General features: G+C 43.1%; 1 protein-coding gene across 4 annotated transcripts in view; it reads right to left on the bottom strand.

The window, feature by feature from the left end:
* Nucleotides 1–7,405: 7,405 nt before the first annotated feature.
* clip1b (CAP-GLY domain containing linker protein 1b) overlaps nt 7,406–14,933 on the bottom strand; it is a 30,106-nt gene continuing 22,578 nt past the window's right edge. For all 4 annotated transcript variants that reach the window (XM_077243657.1, XM_077243659.1, XM_077243658.1 and 1 more), the window contains 7 exons: nt 13,410–13,500; nt 13,262–13,305; nt 12,415–12,475; nt 12,039–12,195; nt 10,145–10,200; nt 9,939–10,051; nt 7,406–9,322 (listed from right to left, as the gene is read on the bottom strand). In XM_077243657.1, the coding sequence (XP_077099772.1) occupies nt 9,094–9,322; nt 9,939–10,051; nt 10,145–10,200; nt 12,039–12,195; nt 12,415–12,475; nt 13,262–13,305; nt 13,410–13,500 (751 nt within the window). In that variant the 3' untranslated portion in view covers nt 7,406–9,093. The remainder of the gene's footprint in view (nt 9,323–9,938; nt 10,052–10,144; nt 10,201–12,038; nt 12,196–12,414; nt 12,476–13,261; nt 13,306–13,409; nt 13,501–14,933) is intronic.

The raw sequence follows: 14,933 nt of genomic DNA, 5'->3' as shown, positions 1-14,933 counted from the left end.
ACGAAAACTACTCGGTTACTCACGTAACCTCAGTTCCCTGAGTTAGGGAACGAGTATTGCGTAGCTATACGCAGTGGGGGAAACTCCTTTTCCTCGATTTACTGAAGCCTTTATGTAAAGCGCATTTGCAGCTGCACAGCTAGAACATGAGCGTCTGGCTCGCTCATAGGCTGCGCTGCGGCAACTGCACATCCAATGGCGCAGGCGCCTCTGACGTGCAACCAATGAGATCACTCTGCGTCATACACGTCAGAGCCCGCCAAGGGGGCGTGACCTCAGTCTATAATAGCCCCCGAATTCGCCATTATAGCAGGTTTAACGACTGAAGCGACAACTTGCCATGTTACCATAGTGCGGCTGGCTACGCAATACTCGTTCCCTAACTCAGGGAACTGAGGTTACGTGAGTAACCGAGTAGTTCCCTTTCGAACGGTCACTTCGTATTGCGTAGCTATACGCAGTGGGGACGCCATGCAAAACGCCGCACTGAGTAACTGGCTGTCACTGCAACTCAGGACCCCTGAGCGTACAGAACAAGCCATAACCGCATAATTTATGTAAAAATAGACCAGACACCGTCAGATCTCCGTAGTATACATCAGTAGAAATACCCAATATACTACACCAATGAACCCAGACTCTGTCGGGGTTATTAGTATACGAACATATACCCAGTCAAGTGGGTTTATATATGAAATCTTAACCAGCTAAAGCGGGTTGATATCTGTTATGGAATATAACCGGGCGAAGCGGGTTTTATATATGTATGGAATTTATATATGTCATATAACCGGCCAAAGCGGGTTTTGTATATGTCATATAACCGGCCCAAAGCGGGTTTATATATATATAAATATAACCAGCCACAGCGGGTTTATGTATGAACTACAACCGGCCAGCAGCGGGTTTCATGTATATATGTGAATGTGATTGTGCACAGTAATATATGACAAGACCGGCCACCAACGGGTCTTAATCATACCGAAAGCACCTTCGCCTGCAGGGAAGGCACTTCCATATTATAAAAACTCATAAATGTGGAAGGCGAGGACCAGCCGGCCGCATCACAAATATCACTAATGGGAATGCCAGATGACCAAGCCCATGACGAGGCCATACCTCTGGTTGAATGGGCCTTGACGCCTATAGGGCAAACTTGACCCGCTGCGGTATAAGCCATAGAAATAGCATCCACTATCCATCTAGACAGTCTTTGCTTAGTGACTGGATCCCCCTTGGATCTACCACCAAAGCAGACAAAAAGCTGTTCTGATTGTCTAAAAGACGCAGAACGCTCCAGATAGATTCTCAGCGCTCTGACAGGGCAGAGAAGATTAACCTCTCCATCCTCTGCAGAAGGAGGGAGGGCTGATAACGTCACCACCTGTGCTCTGAACGGTGTTGAGAGCACTTTAGGAACGTAACCATGTCTGGGCTTGAGGATGACTCTGGAGTCATCTGGACCCCACTCCAAACATGCAGGGCTCACAGAGAGTGCCTGCAGATCTCCCACTCGCTTGATAGATGCCAAAGCCATAAGGAGAGCGGTCTTCAGCGAGAGGGGTTTTAGATCAACCGATTGGAGCGGTTCGAAAGGTGGACCTTTCAGAGCCCCTAGGACCGTGGAGAGGTCCCAAGATGGCACAGATGGAGGTCTGGAGGGGTTCATTCTCCTAGCACCTTTAAGGAATCTGACGACCAGGTCGTTTCTTCCTAGTGACTGGCCAGCCACCAGAACATGATGTGCTGCTATGGCTGCCACATACACTTTGAGCGTGGACGGGGAGCGACCCGCATCCAGCAGCTCCTGTAAGAATGAGAGAACTACAGATATCTCACATGACTCTGGGTCAGCCTGATTTTTCGAGCACCAGCTGGAAAAACCCGACCATTTCGAAGCGTAAAGGCGCCGAGTCGACGGGGCCCTGGCTTCAGATATAGTGCTTAAGACCTTCTCAGGAAGGTCTTTGGGTACCCGTTGAGGGGCCACACATGGAGGGCCCATAAATCGGGTCTCGGATGCCACAATGTCCCGTTCGCCTGTGTGAGGAGGTCTTTCCTCAGTGGGACAGGCCATGGGATTGTGTCCGATAACTGAACCAGTTCCGGGAACCACGGTCTGGTTTTCCAGAGAGGGGCCACCAGAAGGACTGGGCACCCGCTCTCTCTGACCCGTTTGATGACTTGTGGAATCATCGAGACGGGGGGAAAGGCATAAAGGGGACGGTTGGGCCAGACATGGGCCAGCGCGTCCCTGTCCTTCGAGAAGAACAATTTGCAGTGGGTGTTGATTCTCGAGGCGAACAGGTCGACTTCGGCCTCGCCAAACACCTTCCATATCAGACTGACCGTCTGTGGGTTCAGGGACCACTCGCCGAGGGGAGTGTTGCCCCGTGAAAGCATATCCGCGCCCACATTCTGGATGACCCGGTATATGCGCTGCTCTCAGAGAGCTCAGGTTGGTTTGTGCCCATAAGAGGAGGTCTCTCGCCATCGCATGCAGGTTTCCTGACCTGATGCCCCCCTGGTGATTTATGTAGGCCACCACTGATATATTGTCTGTGCGGACTAAAACGTGGTGACCCCTGAGGTTCGACAGAAATGCTTTCAGGGCCAATCCAACTGCTTTCATCTCCAGACAGTTGATATGTAAGCTCTGCTCCGTGCTCGACCAGAGGCCGGATGCAGGCATGCCCTCGTGCAGCGCTCCCCAACCCAGGTTGGACGCATCTGTAAGAACCATTTTCCTTCTGGAAATTGTTCCCATTGTCACCCCCTCGTGGTACCAGTTCTGCGCTCGCCAGGGAATCAGGGTTCTTAAACAACCGTGATTTACCATAATGCGCAAGTTGCCTGACTGCCATGCGTGAGTTGGCACACGCCGTTTCAGCCAATGCTGCAGCGGGCGCATGCGCAGTAATCCCAAGCGGAGTACTGGCGATGCTGCTGCCATGAGACCAAGCAGTTTCTGAAATTTCTTCAGTGGCGCGTGCTCGCGCGCTCTGAAAGTGCCTGTAAGCGCTCGCACTGAGAGCGCGCGCTCTGGTGTGAGTCGCGCTGTCATCGCTCTCGAGTCTAAAACTGTACCCAGAAAGATCACACTCTGGCTGGGGGTTAGTTTGCTTTTTGACACATTGATTGTGAAACCCAGGCATTTTAGATGGCTGAGAATCAAATCCCTGTGAGCTAATAGCTCGGTTCTCGACTGTGCCAGCACCAGCCAGTCGTCGAGATAATTTAACACACGCACTCCCTGATGTCTCAGGGGAGAAAGCGCTGCATCCACACACTTCGTGAATGTACGGGGTGCTAACGATAGACCGAACGGCAGAACGGTGTATTGATAAGCTTGGCCCTCGAAGGCGAATCTCAAGAATGGCCTGTGACGAGGGTTTATCTGAATGTGAAAGTAAGCGTCTTTCAGATCCATTGTGACAAACCAATCCCCGTGCGCACTTGCGCGAGGATATGTTTGATAGTTAACATTTTGAACGGCCGTCTCATGAGAGCTTTGTTCAAATGTCTCAAATCTAGAATGGGTCTGAGACCGCCGTCTTTTTTCGGAATCAGAAAATAGCGGCTGTAAAAACCCATGTGTTTTAGCGCGGGGGGGACTAATTCTATCGCCCCTTTTGCTAATAGATTCTGTACTTCGGTGCGAAGCACGTGACCCACGTTGCTTCTCACCGAAGTCTCGAGAACCGCCTGAAATTTCGGGGGTCTGCGAGCGAATTGGAGCGAGTAACCTCGCTTTATAGTGTTTATGACCCAACTCGACACACCGGGGATAGCTTGCCAGGCTAGAACACGTGTGGCTAGGGCTTGACACACTGACTGGGGCTGGTCGCCTAATGTAGGGGGACCGGATACCCTTATCATGTGATTTGTGCATACATTGAGTATTGGACTGACTGTACAGGCATTCGCGTGTGGGGAAGTCAGTGTTACAACAGGGGAGGGGCCGCCTAGTGAAGGGGGACCTGATACCCTTATATTGTGATTTGTGCACACATTGAGTATTGGACTGACTGTACAAGCATTTGCGTGTAGGGAAGGCAGTATTATAACGGGGGAGGGGCCGCCTGATGAAGGGGGACCGTGAACCCACGTGTTGTGTTTGTGAAACATACTCTTTTTGTGCTTTATATGGGTCGCCGTGAAAACGGCGTTTGTTTGCAAGAACGCGCTTACTGTTGCGGGCCTGTTTGCAGTAATAAAATCCCCAGCCACCTGAACTGAACAAGGGGCTGTGGGAAGTTTTGTTGACTTCTTCAAGGGTGGTCCGGCGAGTGCGGGACCCGTGCCCTCTCTCTTTCCCCTGCATGCTAGGACGACTTTGGCGGCGCTGTGTGAGGCGCGGCGCTTGGTCTGGGGCCTTGGCGTCGGGGAAGCGGGAAGCGCTTGGTTGCTCTCGGCTGGCGCTGGGCATCAGCCGCAGGGCGGGGCTGAGAGGCCTGCTTCGTGGGCTTTGTTGGCCGAGGCGTCGGCGGGGCTAGCTTGTGAGCACTCGACGCCGAGCTAGAGCGCTTAGGCAGGAAGTGACGCATGGCCTGGGACGCTTTCTGTGCCTCGGTGTATCTTTCTGAGAACCCCTTCACTGCCGGGCCGAAGAGGCCGGTGCTGGATACTGGGGCGTCGAGGAACTTTGTTCTCTCCGCGTCCTTAATGTCAGTGAGGGTAAGCCAGAGGTGGCGCTCGAGCACGACCAAACTCGCCATATTCCTCCCGATAGCCTGCGCTGTGGCCTTAGTAGCTCTCAGGGCCAGGTCTGTGGCGCTCCGAAGGTCCCGAAAAGCCTCAGGGTCCGGGCCAGCCTCGTCCATAGACCGGAGGAGTTTGGCCTGGTAAACCTGCAGCACGGCCATCGTGTGCAGGGCCGATGCAGCCTGACCGGAGGCGTAATACGCGCGTCCGGCGAGGGCTGAAGTGCTTGTTGGGATGCACAGCTCTAGTTCGCCAGCTAGCAGCTGTGTTCGGGCAGAGATGAGCGGCCAACGCCTCTTCGAGGGGCGGCAACGACTCATAGCCTTTTTCCGCTGCTCCGTCCACGGAGGAGAGCGTTGCGAAAACTGCGGGGCCTCGTGTAGAATAAGGAGTGCGCCAGGCCTTGGTAAGCTCCTCGTGTACCTCAGGAAAAAATGGCGCTGGCTTGTGACGAGGGGCCTGTTGGTGCCCTGGCAGAAACCAGCCATCCAGCCGACTTCGAGGGGGTTGAGCGGGCGCGGCCCACTCGAGCTCGAGGTCCGCTACGGCCTCAGTCAGGATCCGAAGCATTTCCGCGTCGGAGTTAGTCCTGGTAGCTGAGGCATTGGGCGTTGGCTGGGAAGCCATGACGGGGTCGAAAGAGCCCGGCCATTCTTCCTCAGACGCAGCGATAGACAGGCTGTCGTCGTGCTCGCTAGGCCCGCCGAAGGAGACAAGGCCCGCCACGTGGGGGGGGGGCGCTGATCTCCCTCGAACAGGACCGGAGATGAACGGGTTGGAGAGAGTGAGGCACGCGGGGACGAGGCCGGCGTGCGTTCACTAACATCCATGTTCTCCGGCTGCCGTTGGCTGCGGCGCTTCTTCTTCCTTGGCTGAAGTAGGGCCGGAAAAGGAAGCGCGGGAGAGGCGGTGTCGCCGTCACGGGAGAGGGCTAGCCGAGTTCGCAGCACGGAGATAGGCATGCTCTCGCAGGCCGCACATCCGCCGGCAGACAGTGCATTCTCCGCGTGGTGAAGTCCCAGGCATGGAATGCAGCTAGCGTGTTCGTCCGCCTCGTGCAGCTTGCATCCGCACGTGGCGCAGGTCTTAACACGATGCATTTGAACAACGCTCGTACAAATAATACAATATACAAAGAGCAATGAAAAGGATATCGCCGGATAGCCACAGGAGAGACGGCGTCAGGAGAAACACGGTGAAATGTGTCGTCTGCTGAACTGTAGCTGGCTCAGGCTGAAGGCTTGTTCGACGGCGAAGGCTCAATAAATGGTCAGAGACGTGAAGTTTGTCGCTGAAGGAGTAAAATCTGCTATAATGGCGAATTCGGGGGCTATTATAGACTGAGGTCACGCCCCCTTGGCGGGCTCTGACGTGTATGACGCAGAGTGATCTCATTGGTTGCACGTCAGAGGCGCCTGCGCCATTGGATGTGCAGTTGCCGCAGCGCAGCCTATGAGCGAGCCAGACGCTCATGTTCTAGCTGTGCAGCTGCAAATGCGCTTTACATAAAGGCTTCAGTAAATCGAGGAAAAGGAGTTTCCCCCACTGCGTATAGCTACGCAATACGAAGTGACCGTTCGAAAGGGAACTAAGGGAGCGTAAACGAAAACTTCAGAAGCGTAACTGAAAACTCTGGAAGCGCATTTGTAAGTTCAGATTAGCGAAAGAAATATGAGAAATAGTTAGCAAAACATTCTGTGTATTAAGAACGAAGTAAAAAAAATGCCCGCGATTTATTCTTTTTCAGTTTCAAAGATATTTTTTTCAGTTTCAATTTATATTTTCATCAGTTTCTTGAAAAGTTACGTTCATTATTATTGGCACAAAAATAATTCCATAAGTTAGTGAGAGAATGGTGCCAAAAGTGGAAGCGCAGGAAAATCAAAGACGCAACTGTACAAATCGGGTTATTTCGAAAACTTTTTGCCTCATGCACACAAAGAGTCATGTAGACATTTGCAACAGTTTATTTTTTTACACAAAGTTTGATTGTACGCAATTGATCTGTTTTGCAGTTCCTGCCTCTGTCGTTTTCGCTTGTAAATTGCTGTTCACAGGCTTGCAGTGCTTTTGATCGCATTTGTGCGCAAAAACCGTGCCAAAAGTATAAGCGCGGAAAAATGAAAGTCTGAAGGATACAGATCTTATTTATTTTGCATTAGCATGAAGCTGCAGCTGCAGAAGACATTCCTCGAACATAATAATTTGACTTACATACAAAAACGCGGTTTTTTCATGCATCACTCAATTTTGAGATTTTGGGCTATTTGGCTTTTCATAGTGACTTTTTCCAAGTGTTGTTTCAAACTAGTGGAAAGAAAACATCCAAAATACACTTAAGTGTTGCTTTTATCGTATTTTTTATGTAGAAAAAATGCAACAAATTCTAATTAAAGTTACTATTTTTGTGGGGTTCAGATTGGTCTAATCGGGCAGCATTTTATAGAGATATGAATTATTGACCGGGCCCCTTCTGTTTTATTTGGGAGTTGTAGGATGGGAATTTGGTGATCGGCCTTGCGTGAAATTGAGAAAAGATACTCCAAACACCTTAGCAACATGTCAACACCTTAGCAACCACACAGAAACACCCTAGAACTGTGGCTAGAATTGTTATTTGATGTTAATGAATGATTAAATGCTTTTCACAGAATTAATGTGTAGTCAGAAGGCTCAATGTATCCAGACAATGACAAGGAAAAATTGTACAATGTTTGTATTGAGTTCAGGTGAATATTCAGTACATGAAACAGTACAATAGTTAAAGACTACCACAATATTTCAGTAAAAACAGACCATATATTTGCACTTAATGCAAAAACTTCTGATCAAATTAATTTAGACAAAGGGGGAATAATCATGAATATTATACATATTTAATATCATCCAGGTCATTGCGGGTTACCAATTCCAACACTTGCAGTTCATTAGGTTTCTAAATAAACTTTGTTGTTAATATTACATCAATAATAAGATATACAATATGATTTTGTGCTTAAAAGTTGTGCTTTAGCGAAGGGTCTTTTCACACCAAGTTTGAGGCGACTAAAATAAATTAATATTTGCAAACCATTTTTTGCACCAAAACTATTTCATACTGAGTTTTTCTGTAAAGTTTGGATACCTGAAGAAACATCATTTGATCAATTTAAATAAATCAATGTTGTGTCCGTATACAACAGAAAGGTTAATCTTTTTTTTATGCCAGAAATTTGGACTTGGTGTGAATAGGCCTGAAATCTACAGGACATAACATCAAAAATACACATAAAAAGCCATTCATATGACAATATCATGACTATATATCTGACATTTAACAGTAAAAAGAATAACTTAGTTTCAAAGAATGGCAGTTAAACTCATGTGCTGTATACATTTAAAGTGAGAAGTGCAATAAGTTAATAGTGGTTAGCTTCAGCTTAGTTTGGTGGACTGGTCATACGGTTTTGTGCCTGTGATAACAGTCCCTTAGGAGTTCCTTAAGCTGAAGTGTGTATTTTTTATTCATTAAAATAATTTCATTCAAATCTACTATCCTGGTTTAATGTGCAGATACAACTGTAAGTAAACCATTCGTAGGGTAAATTACCAAAAAGTGCAACAACGGTGGCTATGTTCACAATAGTATACTACCAACCTGCTAGTAATGTTTCTGCAGTATATAGTATTTACACTGTGCATAGTATGTATAATTTCGGTATGCTTAGAATGCCTGGGTGAAAATGCGCAGTTTAAAATCAATATCACATAATGCAGTGTGCTCGTCTTCAGTTGATTTTATGTGTGACAGAAAAACTGGAAGCTATGATTTTTTGATATACTATTTAAGAACATTGTGGGCAGTATTCAGAGTAAACTGAGCAGTTTGCAGTGTGCTATACCATTTCAAACACACTCTGTGGCTCTTCCAAAACATCGCTGTTTGTTTGAGCCGTCCGAAATGTAAACTTTGGACTCAACCAATGGCGTGAGTTTGGGGCGGAGCTACAGTGGAAGAAAAGGAGTGTTTGAGAAACCGGTTTGGAAATGATCATTATTTTTGCAATTCCATTTTGTGCCTTTGGGGGAGTAGAAATTACACTCAGCAGCTTTAAATACACAGCAAAGTATCATTAAACCATGCCCATTTTTCTTGCTGGTAATTCATCAGTGGATCAAAAAAACGTATGAAACACACAAAACGGTATTAATAACACATAGAAATATCTCTCATCTTCATAATTCATATTCCATCAATGCAGCATACCTTAGCCTTCATACGGACGGATTCGTTTCAAGGAATGTACAAGAAGTGCGAATGTATATACGCTGTGTAGAAAAATAGCGAATAATCTGGATGAAAGCGATCTGTGCATAGCCTGCTCACAGGCGGAGGGGTTGAAGAGAAGTTCAGAAGGTTTGGTCATCGTTGCAAGAATCTGTCCAGTGACCGAACGCCTCACAGATGTCGCAGTACGGTCGCTCGCCGCTGCGGGCCCCGTGGTAGGTAGTGTGCGGAGGCGAGTCTGGGGACTGTGTTTGCGTGGGACAGTCCTCCGTGTCGTGCAGGTCGAAGCAGTCGCAGATGTCGCAGAAAACGCGTGGAGGGGCTTTCTTCTTCTTTTTGTCCTTACCAAGACTTGAGAGAAAGAGGATAAACAAAAAATAGTATTATGACAAACCCTTTTTGAAGAAAACAACAGTAATAGTAACAAAAAGTGCAATGCATGTTAAGTATGTACAACATGACCATGTACCAGGGCTATTATATATACATATATATATATATATATATAGAGAGAGAGAGAGAGAGAGAGAGAGAGAGAGAGAGAGAGAAATTTAAAACAAAGAATTGCTTGAAAATAAAATAAACATTAACAAAGTAAAAAAATGTTTTATAATAATATTATTTATATATAAATAATATTATTATAAAAAATATATATATATACACACACAAATTTATTTTAGCTAGTTACCAAAGTAACATGTACAAAAATAAAAAAAATTAAACTAAATTAATATGTATACATGTATTTACATGACAAAAACACACACAAAAATTACTCAAACTTTAAAATTTAAATATAAAAAATAAAACCAATTCAAAATATTAATAAAAACTAATAGCATCTCAATGATAATAAAATAGGTTTAATATGTTGGCAATGCATTTGTCCCCAGTTTCTGGCTGCTATCTGATCTGCCAGACAGAAAAGTGGCAAGTAAAGATTTTGAAGCCCAATTGGACTTACTCATCATTTTCATCATTTCCATTGAACTCGGTCAACGCCATTTTCTTCAGCTTCCCCTTTAGTTCTTCATTCTTCCTCTGGAGGTCCACAATCACAGAGTTCAGAAAGTTGATCTGATCCATGCAGGAAAACATGGCAGATTTTAGACATTTACACACATATGACATCCTAAAACCGTTAACAAATACAGAACAGAGGAGTTGTACCTGTCCCTCAGCAAACTCTTTCTCTTCTCTCAGTTGGTCCAAAGCAGCATCACCCACTGTACAGGAGAGACAAACCAACAGCCTTCAGGTCAGTGAGAACAGTGCTGAGAGTAGGTGAATGTCACAATTGCACAAAAGTAGTCCAGAAGGAGTTGTTCATTTAAGTTGAATCGCTATGTCATAATTTCTACATTATGATTTACAAAAGCATGATTTTTTTCTTATGTGGATGAAATGGGCTCCCATAGAACTATACCACCTGTTTGTAATCTTGTTTTCCATTTAAAAAACATTACTCAAACATTATAATGTGACATGTATTTTGGTCATAAACATTCGATTTGGATTCATTTTTCATGGAAATAGTACGAGTAATACGTATTAATCTTGTTTGTATATTACTAATATTACTAATAATATTTTCATTTCTATTTCAACTGTTTTTATAATAAATATTAACTGATTATTTGATCATGCTGCCATAAGTATATTTACACATAACTGGATTAAAAATAACTGGACGGCAATTAAACTGGATTGCAACATGCAAAAATTACAACACGATGAGGTCACGTGACAACAATTTAGCATTCTGCATCATTTTGCATAGTACTTTTAAATAATAAATTCAGTGTCGTTCAAAAGTTTAGAAATTAATACTTTCATGCGGCAAAGGATGTATTACATTTTCAGAAGAATTAAAACATTTCCCATTTTTATTTTTTTAAATATTAAACAGCACAACTGTTTTCAACATTGATAATAATCAGAAATGTTTTTTGAGCAGCAAATCATATTAGAATGATTTCTGAAGGATCATGTGACACTGAAGACTGAAGTAATGATGCTGAAAATTCAGCTTTTTGTTAAAAAAGCTAATAAATTACATTTCGAATTAACATAATAACATAGAAAACAGTTATTTTAAATTGTAATATTTCACAATATTACAGACTCCACAGTATTTGTGAAGAAACAAATGCAGCCTTGGTGAGGATAACAGACTTCTTAAAAAAATTAATTAAAAAAATCTACAATTAAAAAGACTTTTGAACAGTACAGTAAATAAATAGCTAGCAGTATACAGTTTATTGCACAGTATACAGTAAGCAGTGCGCTGTAGGGCTGGGACAATATCATGTGACTGTCACATGATCCTTCAGAAATCATTCTAATATGCTGATTTGCTGCTCAAGAAACATTTCTGATTAATATCAATGTTGAAAACAGTTGTGTTGTTTAATATTTAAAATAAACTAAAAAATTCTGGATTTTTTTTTTCTGAAAATGTAATACATCCTTTCAGCACATAAGTACTAATTTCTATAAAAAACAATAACAACATACTGACCCAAAACTTTTGAACGGCACTGAATTTATTATTTAAAAGTACTATGCAAAATGATGCAGAATGCTAAATTGTTGTCACATGACCTCATCATGTTGCAATTTTTGCATGTTCCAATTCAGTTTAATTTTGGAAATGCCGTCCAGTTATGTGTCGCGATTTGTATGCATTGCGATTCGTGGATCGATTTCAATTTTTTCAGAATAAATGGCGTATCATATCTGAGCTTAGTTTTTAACACCAGATGGCTAGTTTAGGCTAGTTTTTAACGCCACGCTCAAATGTGCTCGTACTTGCACCTCCGAATGCTTTTCGACACGGGATTTCATAGAAGGTTCAAGTGGTGTGTGTAAAGCATTGGAAGCCAGCAGATTACGTCTGTTTCTAGAGCACGCAGGGCCGTCTGCTGTTAAAAACTAAGCTCAGAATCGATTTGAGAGAGAATCGCGATGCATTCTGAAAAAATTGGAATTGATCCAGAATCCTTTCTCGATTCATGATGCATCGATTTATTGTCCCAGCCCTAGTATAAATACACTGACGGACCTGAGATGACTTCCTCTCCGTTCCCCGTCTCCCGGCCCTCCAGCTTTTCCTCCAAGCTGTTCACTCGGCTCTGCAGCTGGGCTTTGTCCCTCTCTAGAGACGTCACGGCCGACTGCAGCGTCTTGGCCATGGCGTTTTCCCCACGCAGCACTGCAATCTGGGATAAGAAAAACATCTTTAGATCACTTAGATTGTTTCCCATTATCTGACAATATTAAGTGCCAACAATACATATTCATTTGATATGAAATTAATCTACTAAAAGCATTCTTTGTACATACAGTAAGTTCAACTCAGTCATAGTTCACAGTGGATAAAACATACTTGATCCAGAGGTTTGGTTAGACTTATAAAACTCAAGAATCAAAGCTCTTACCTCATTTCGTAGTGTCTCTAGCTCTTTGTCTTTATCGGACATCACCGCATTGGAATTCTCTCTGTGAGAACAGACAAGAGCTCACTATAACTGGAGCCCATTGTTGGATTTACAATCATTTTACAAAAGCCATATGCACTCTGAGAACATCTCCCAATGGAGCCCTGAAGATTAAAAGCTTACAGAAAAACATGCAAAAAATGAACAGACATTCAGTGGGACAGCAGATTTCTTTTTTAGGGTGGAGGAAAACAATAGATCTGAAGCCAAAAGCTTGTACTTAGTACCATTATTTGAGTTGTTCCACCAAACGGCAATCATGGAAACAGATCATCTCTCTAGACGTGGTGATCTTCGTATATCATAAAACACTGATCTCTAAAGAACACGTACTGACAAGCTTTTTTTTTTTTTTTTTTTTTAGCAAGTCTTCATTTCCCGGGAGGTGAAATGACATTTAAAGCTTCCAGAGTGCATGTGATCTCAAATCCAGCTCTCATTTTGAACAATTACTGAGACAGAGCTCCATTAAGCACCATCAAAAGCATCCGTGACATGCTGTTTATAACCACAGATAATTTGGTTTTTGAATGCTTGTGAAGAAAATGAATGGGAAAAATACTTGCATCACTACTCTCACGTTAACAAAAATACAGGCATAAAATTTAAATGTTCTTTCCCCATAGACTTCCAGTGTAAGAGCACTGTGTTTATGCTTGTTTTTACTGACTGAGACAAAAATATATATTATTTTCTGTGGTTATAAACAGCGGGCTTCACTCAGAACTGTCTTTTAATGTTTTGATTTGATTGAATGAACTTAATACCGAGTCAGAGACGTGCTTACCTCTCTGTAATATCCAGATGGCTGGTCAAAGCTTCGTCATCAAGCTGCCAAAATAACAACATGATACATAACTCAATCCCTCAAACTGAGAATGTCACAGACGTTTCCTGAAATGCTTTGCTCTAAGTAGACGTAGAAAGATAAACACCTGCTGCGTGTAGACGTCCAACTCCTGAGCCAACATCCCTTTCTCGTCCTGCCTCTGAGACTTCTGATTGGCTGATAGTTTTATCTCCTCACTACAGAGAGAGATAAATAAAAGGTAATGCTTATAATATCATAGAGGACTAGTATACTACTGTCATGTCTAGTTTTGAGTTTTGTTTCATGTTCATGTCCTTTATTTTGTAGTTTCCCCATCGTCATGTTCCTGGTTTTGTCATGTGCTCCTGGGCTTGTCATGTGCTCCTGCCATGTGCTCCCCTTGTCATGTGTCTTATGTTGTCATTGGTTAATTGTCTTCTTGTTAAGTCATTAGTCTGTGTGTATTTATAGCCCTCATGTTTCCATTGTCCCTTGTCTAACTTTGATGTTGTAACCTACTGTTGGTGAGTGTATTTATGTTCATGTCTAGCCATAGTCAAGCCATAGTCAAGCCATAGTCAAGCCATAGTCAAGCCATAGTCAAGCCATAGTCAAGCCATAGTCAAGCCATAGTCAAGCCATAGTCATGCCATAGTCATGCCATAGTCATGCCATAGTCATGCCATAGTCAAGCCATAGTCAAGCCATAGTCAAGCCATAGTCATGCCAGTTTTGGATTATATTTTGTCACTTTGTTTCAATAAACTGCACTTGGGTTCAAGTTCATCTCGCCTGCAGTGGACATATGTTACAATTACCATACTTGTATTTTCCAGTATATTAATATTCTGTATGAATTCATGTCTGGATGACCTTTAATGCGGTTCAAAAGTTTTGAATCAGTAAAACAAATTTTTTTTTAAAGAAATTGATACTTTTATTTAGCAAGGATACATTAACTTAATCAAAAGTGTCAGTGAAGACATTTATAATGTTATTTATTCTGTTTCAAATAAATACTGTTCTTTTAAACTTTCTATTCATCAAAGAATCTTAAAATTAGGAATTCCACCCAAATATGATAATAATCATAAATGTTTCTTGAGCAGCAAATCAGCATATTAGAATGATATATCATGTGACACTGAAGACTGGAGTAATGATGCTGCAAATGCAGCTTTGATCACAGGAATCAATTACATATTAAAATATATTTAAAGAAAGAAAATAAATATTTTAAGAAGTAATAATTTACAATATTACTGTTTTTATTTAATAAATACAGCCTTGGTGAGGATGAGACTTTTTTTTAAAACAAACTGAGTTGAAAATACCATTTTATTATTTGTATTTATGATGCATTATGATTTTCATGTTTTTTTCACATGCCAGTGAAAAGTCCTCAATTTCAAATCACCCTGATGTCAATCATGTTATTCTTCCATTTTCCTCTCAAGTGAATGCATCATGCTTAACATATCATCTTACCTTTCCATCACAACCCTTAAACTGGTTTTTAAGACCAAGCGTTTGAAAAATAAGAGCGTTTGGTTCCAAAAAGCGGTAGTAAAAACGTGAGCTTCACAAAGTCACAACAGAAAGGTCACCGTCATCCTCCTCGTGTGTAACGAATGAGCCAATCTATTTT

Source organism: Siphateles boraxobius, unplaced genomic scaffold (assembly GCF_051911475.1).
Source record: "Siphateles boraxobius isolate OS27281-9 unplaced genomic scaffold, OSU_SipBor_1 25, whole genome shotgun sequence".
Lineage (NCBI taxonomy): Eukaryota > Metazoa > Chordata > Actinopteri > Cypriniformes > Leuciscidae > Siphateles > Siphateles boraxobius.
This window is presented reverse-complemented; position numbering and strand designations above follow the sequence as displayed.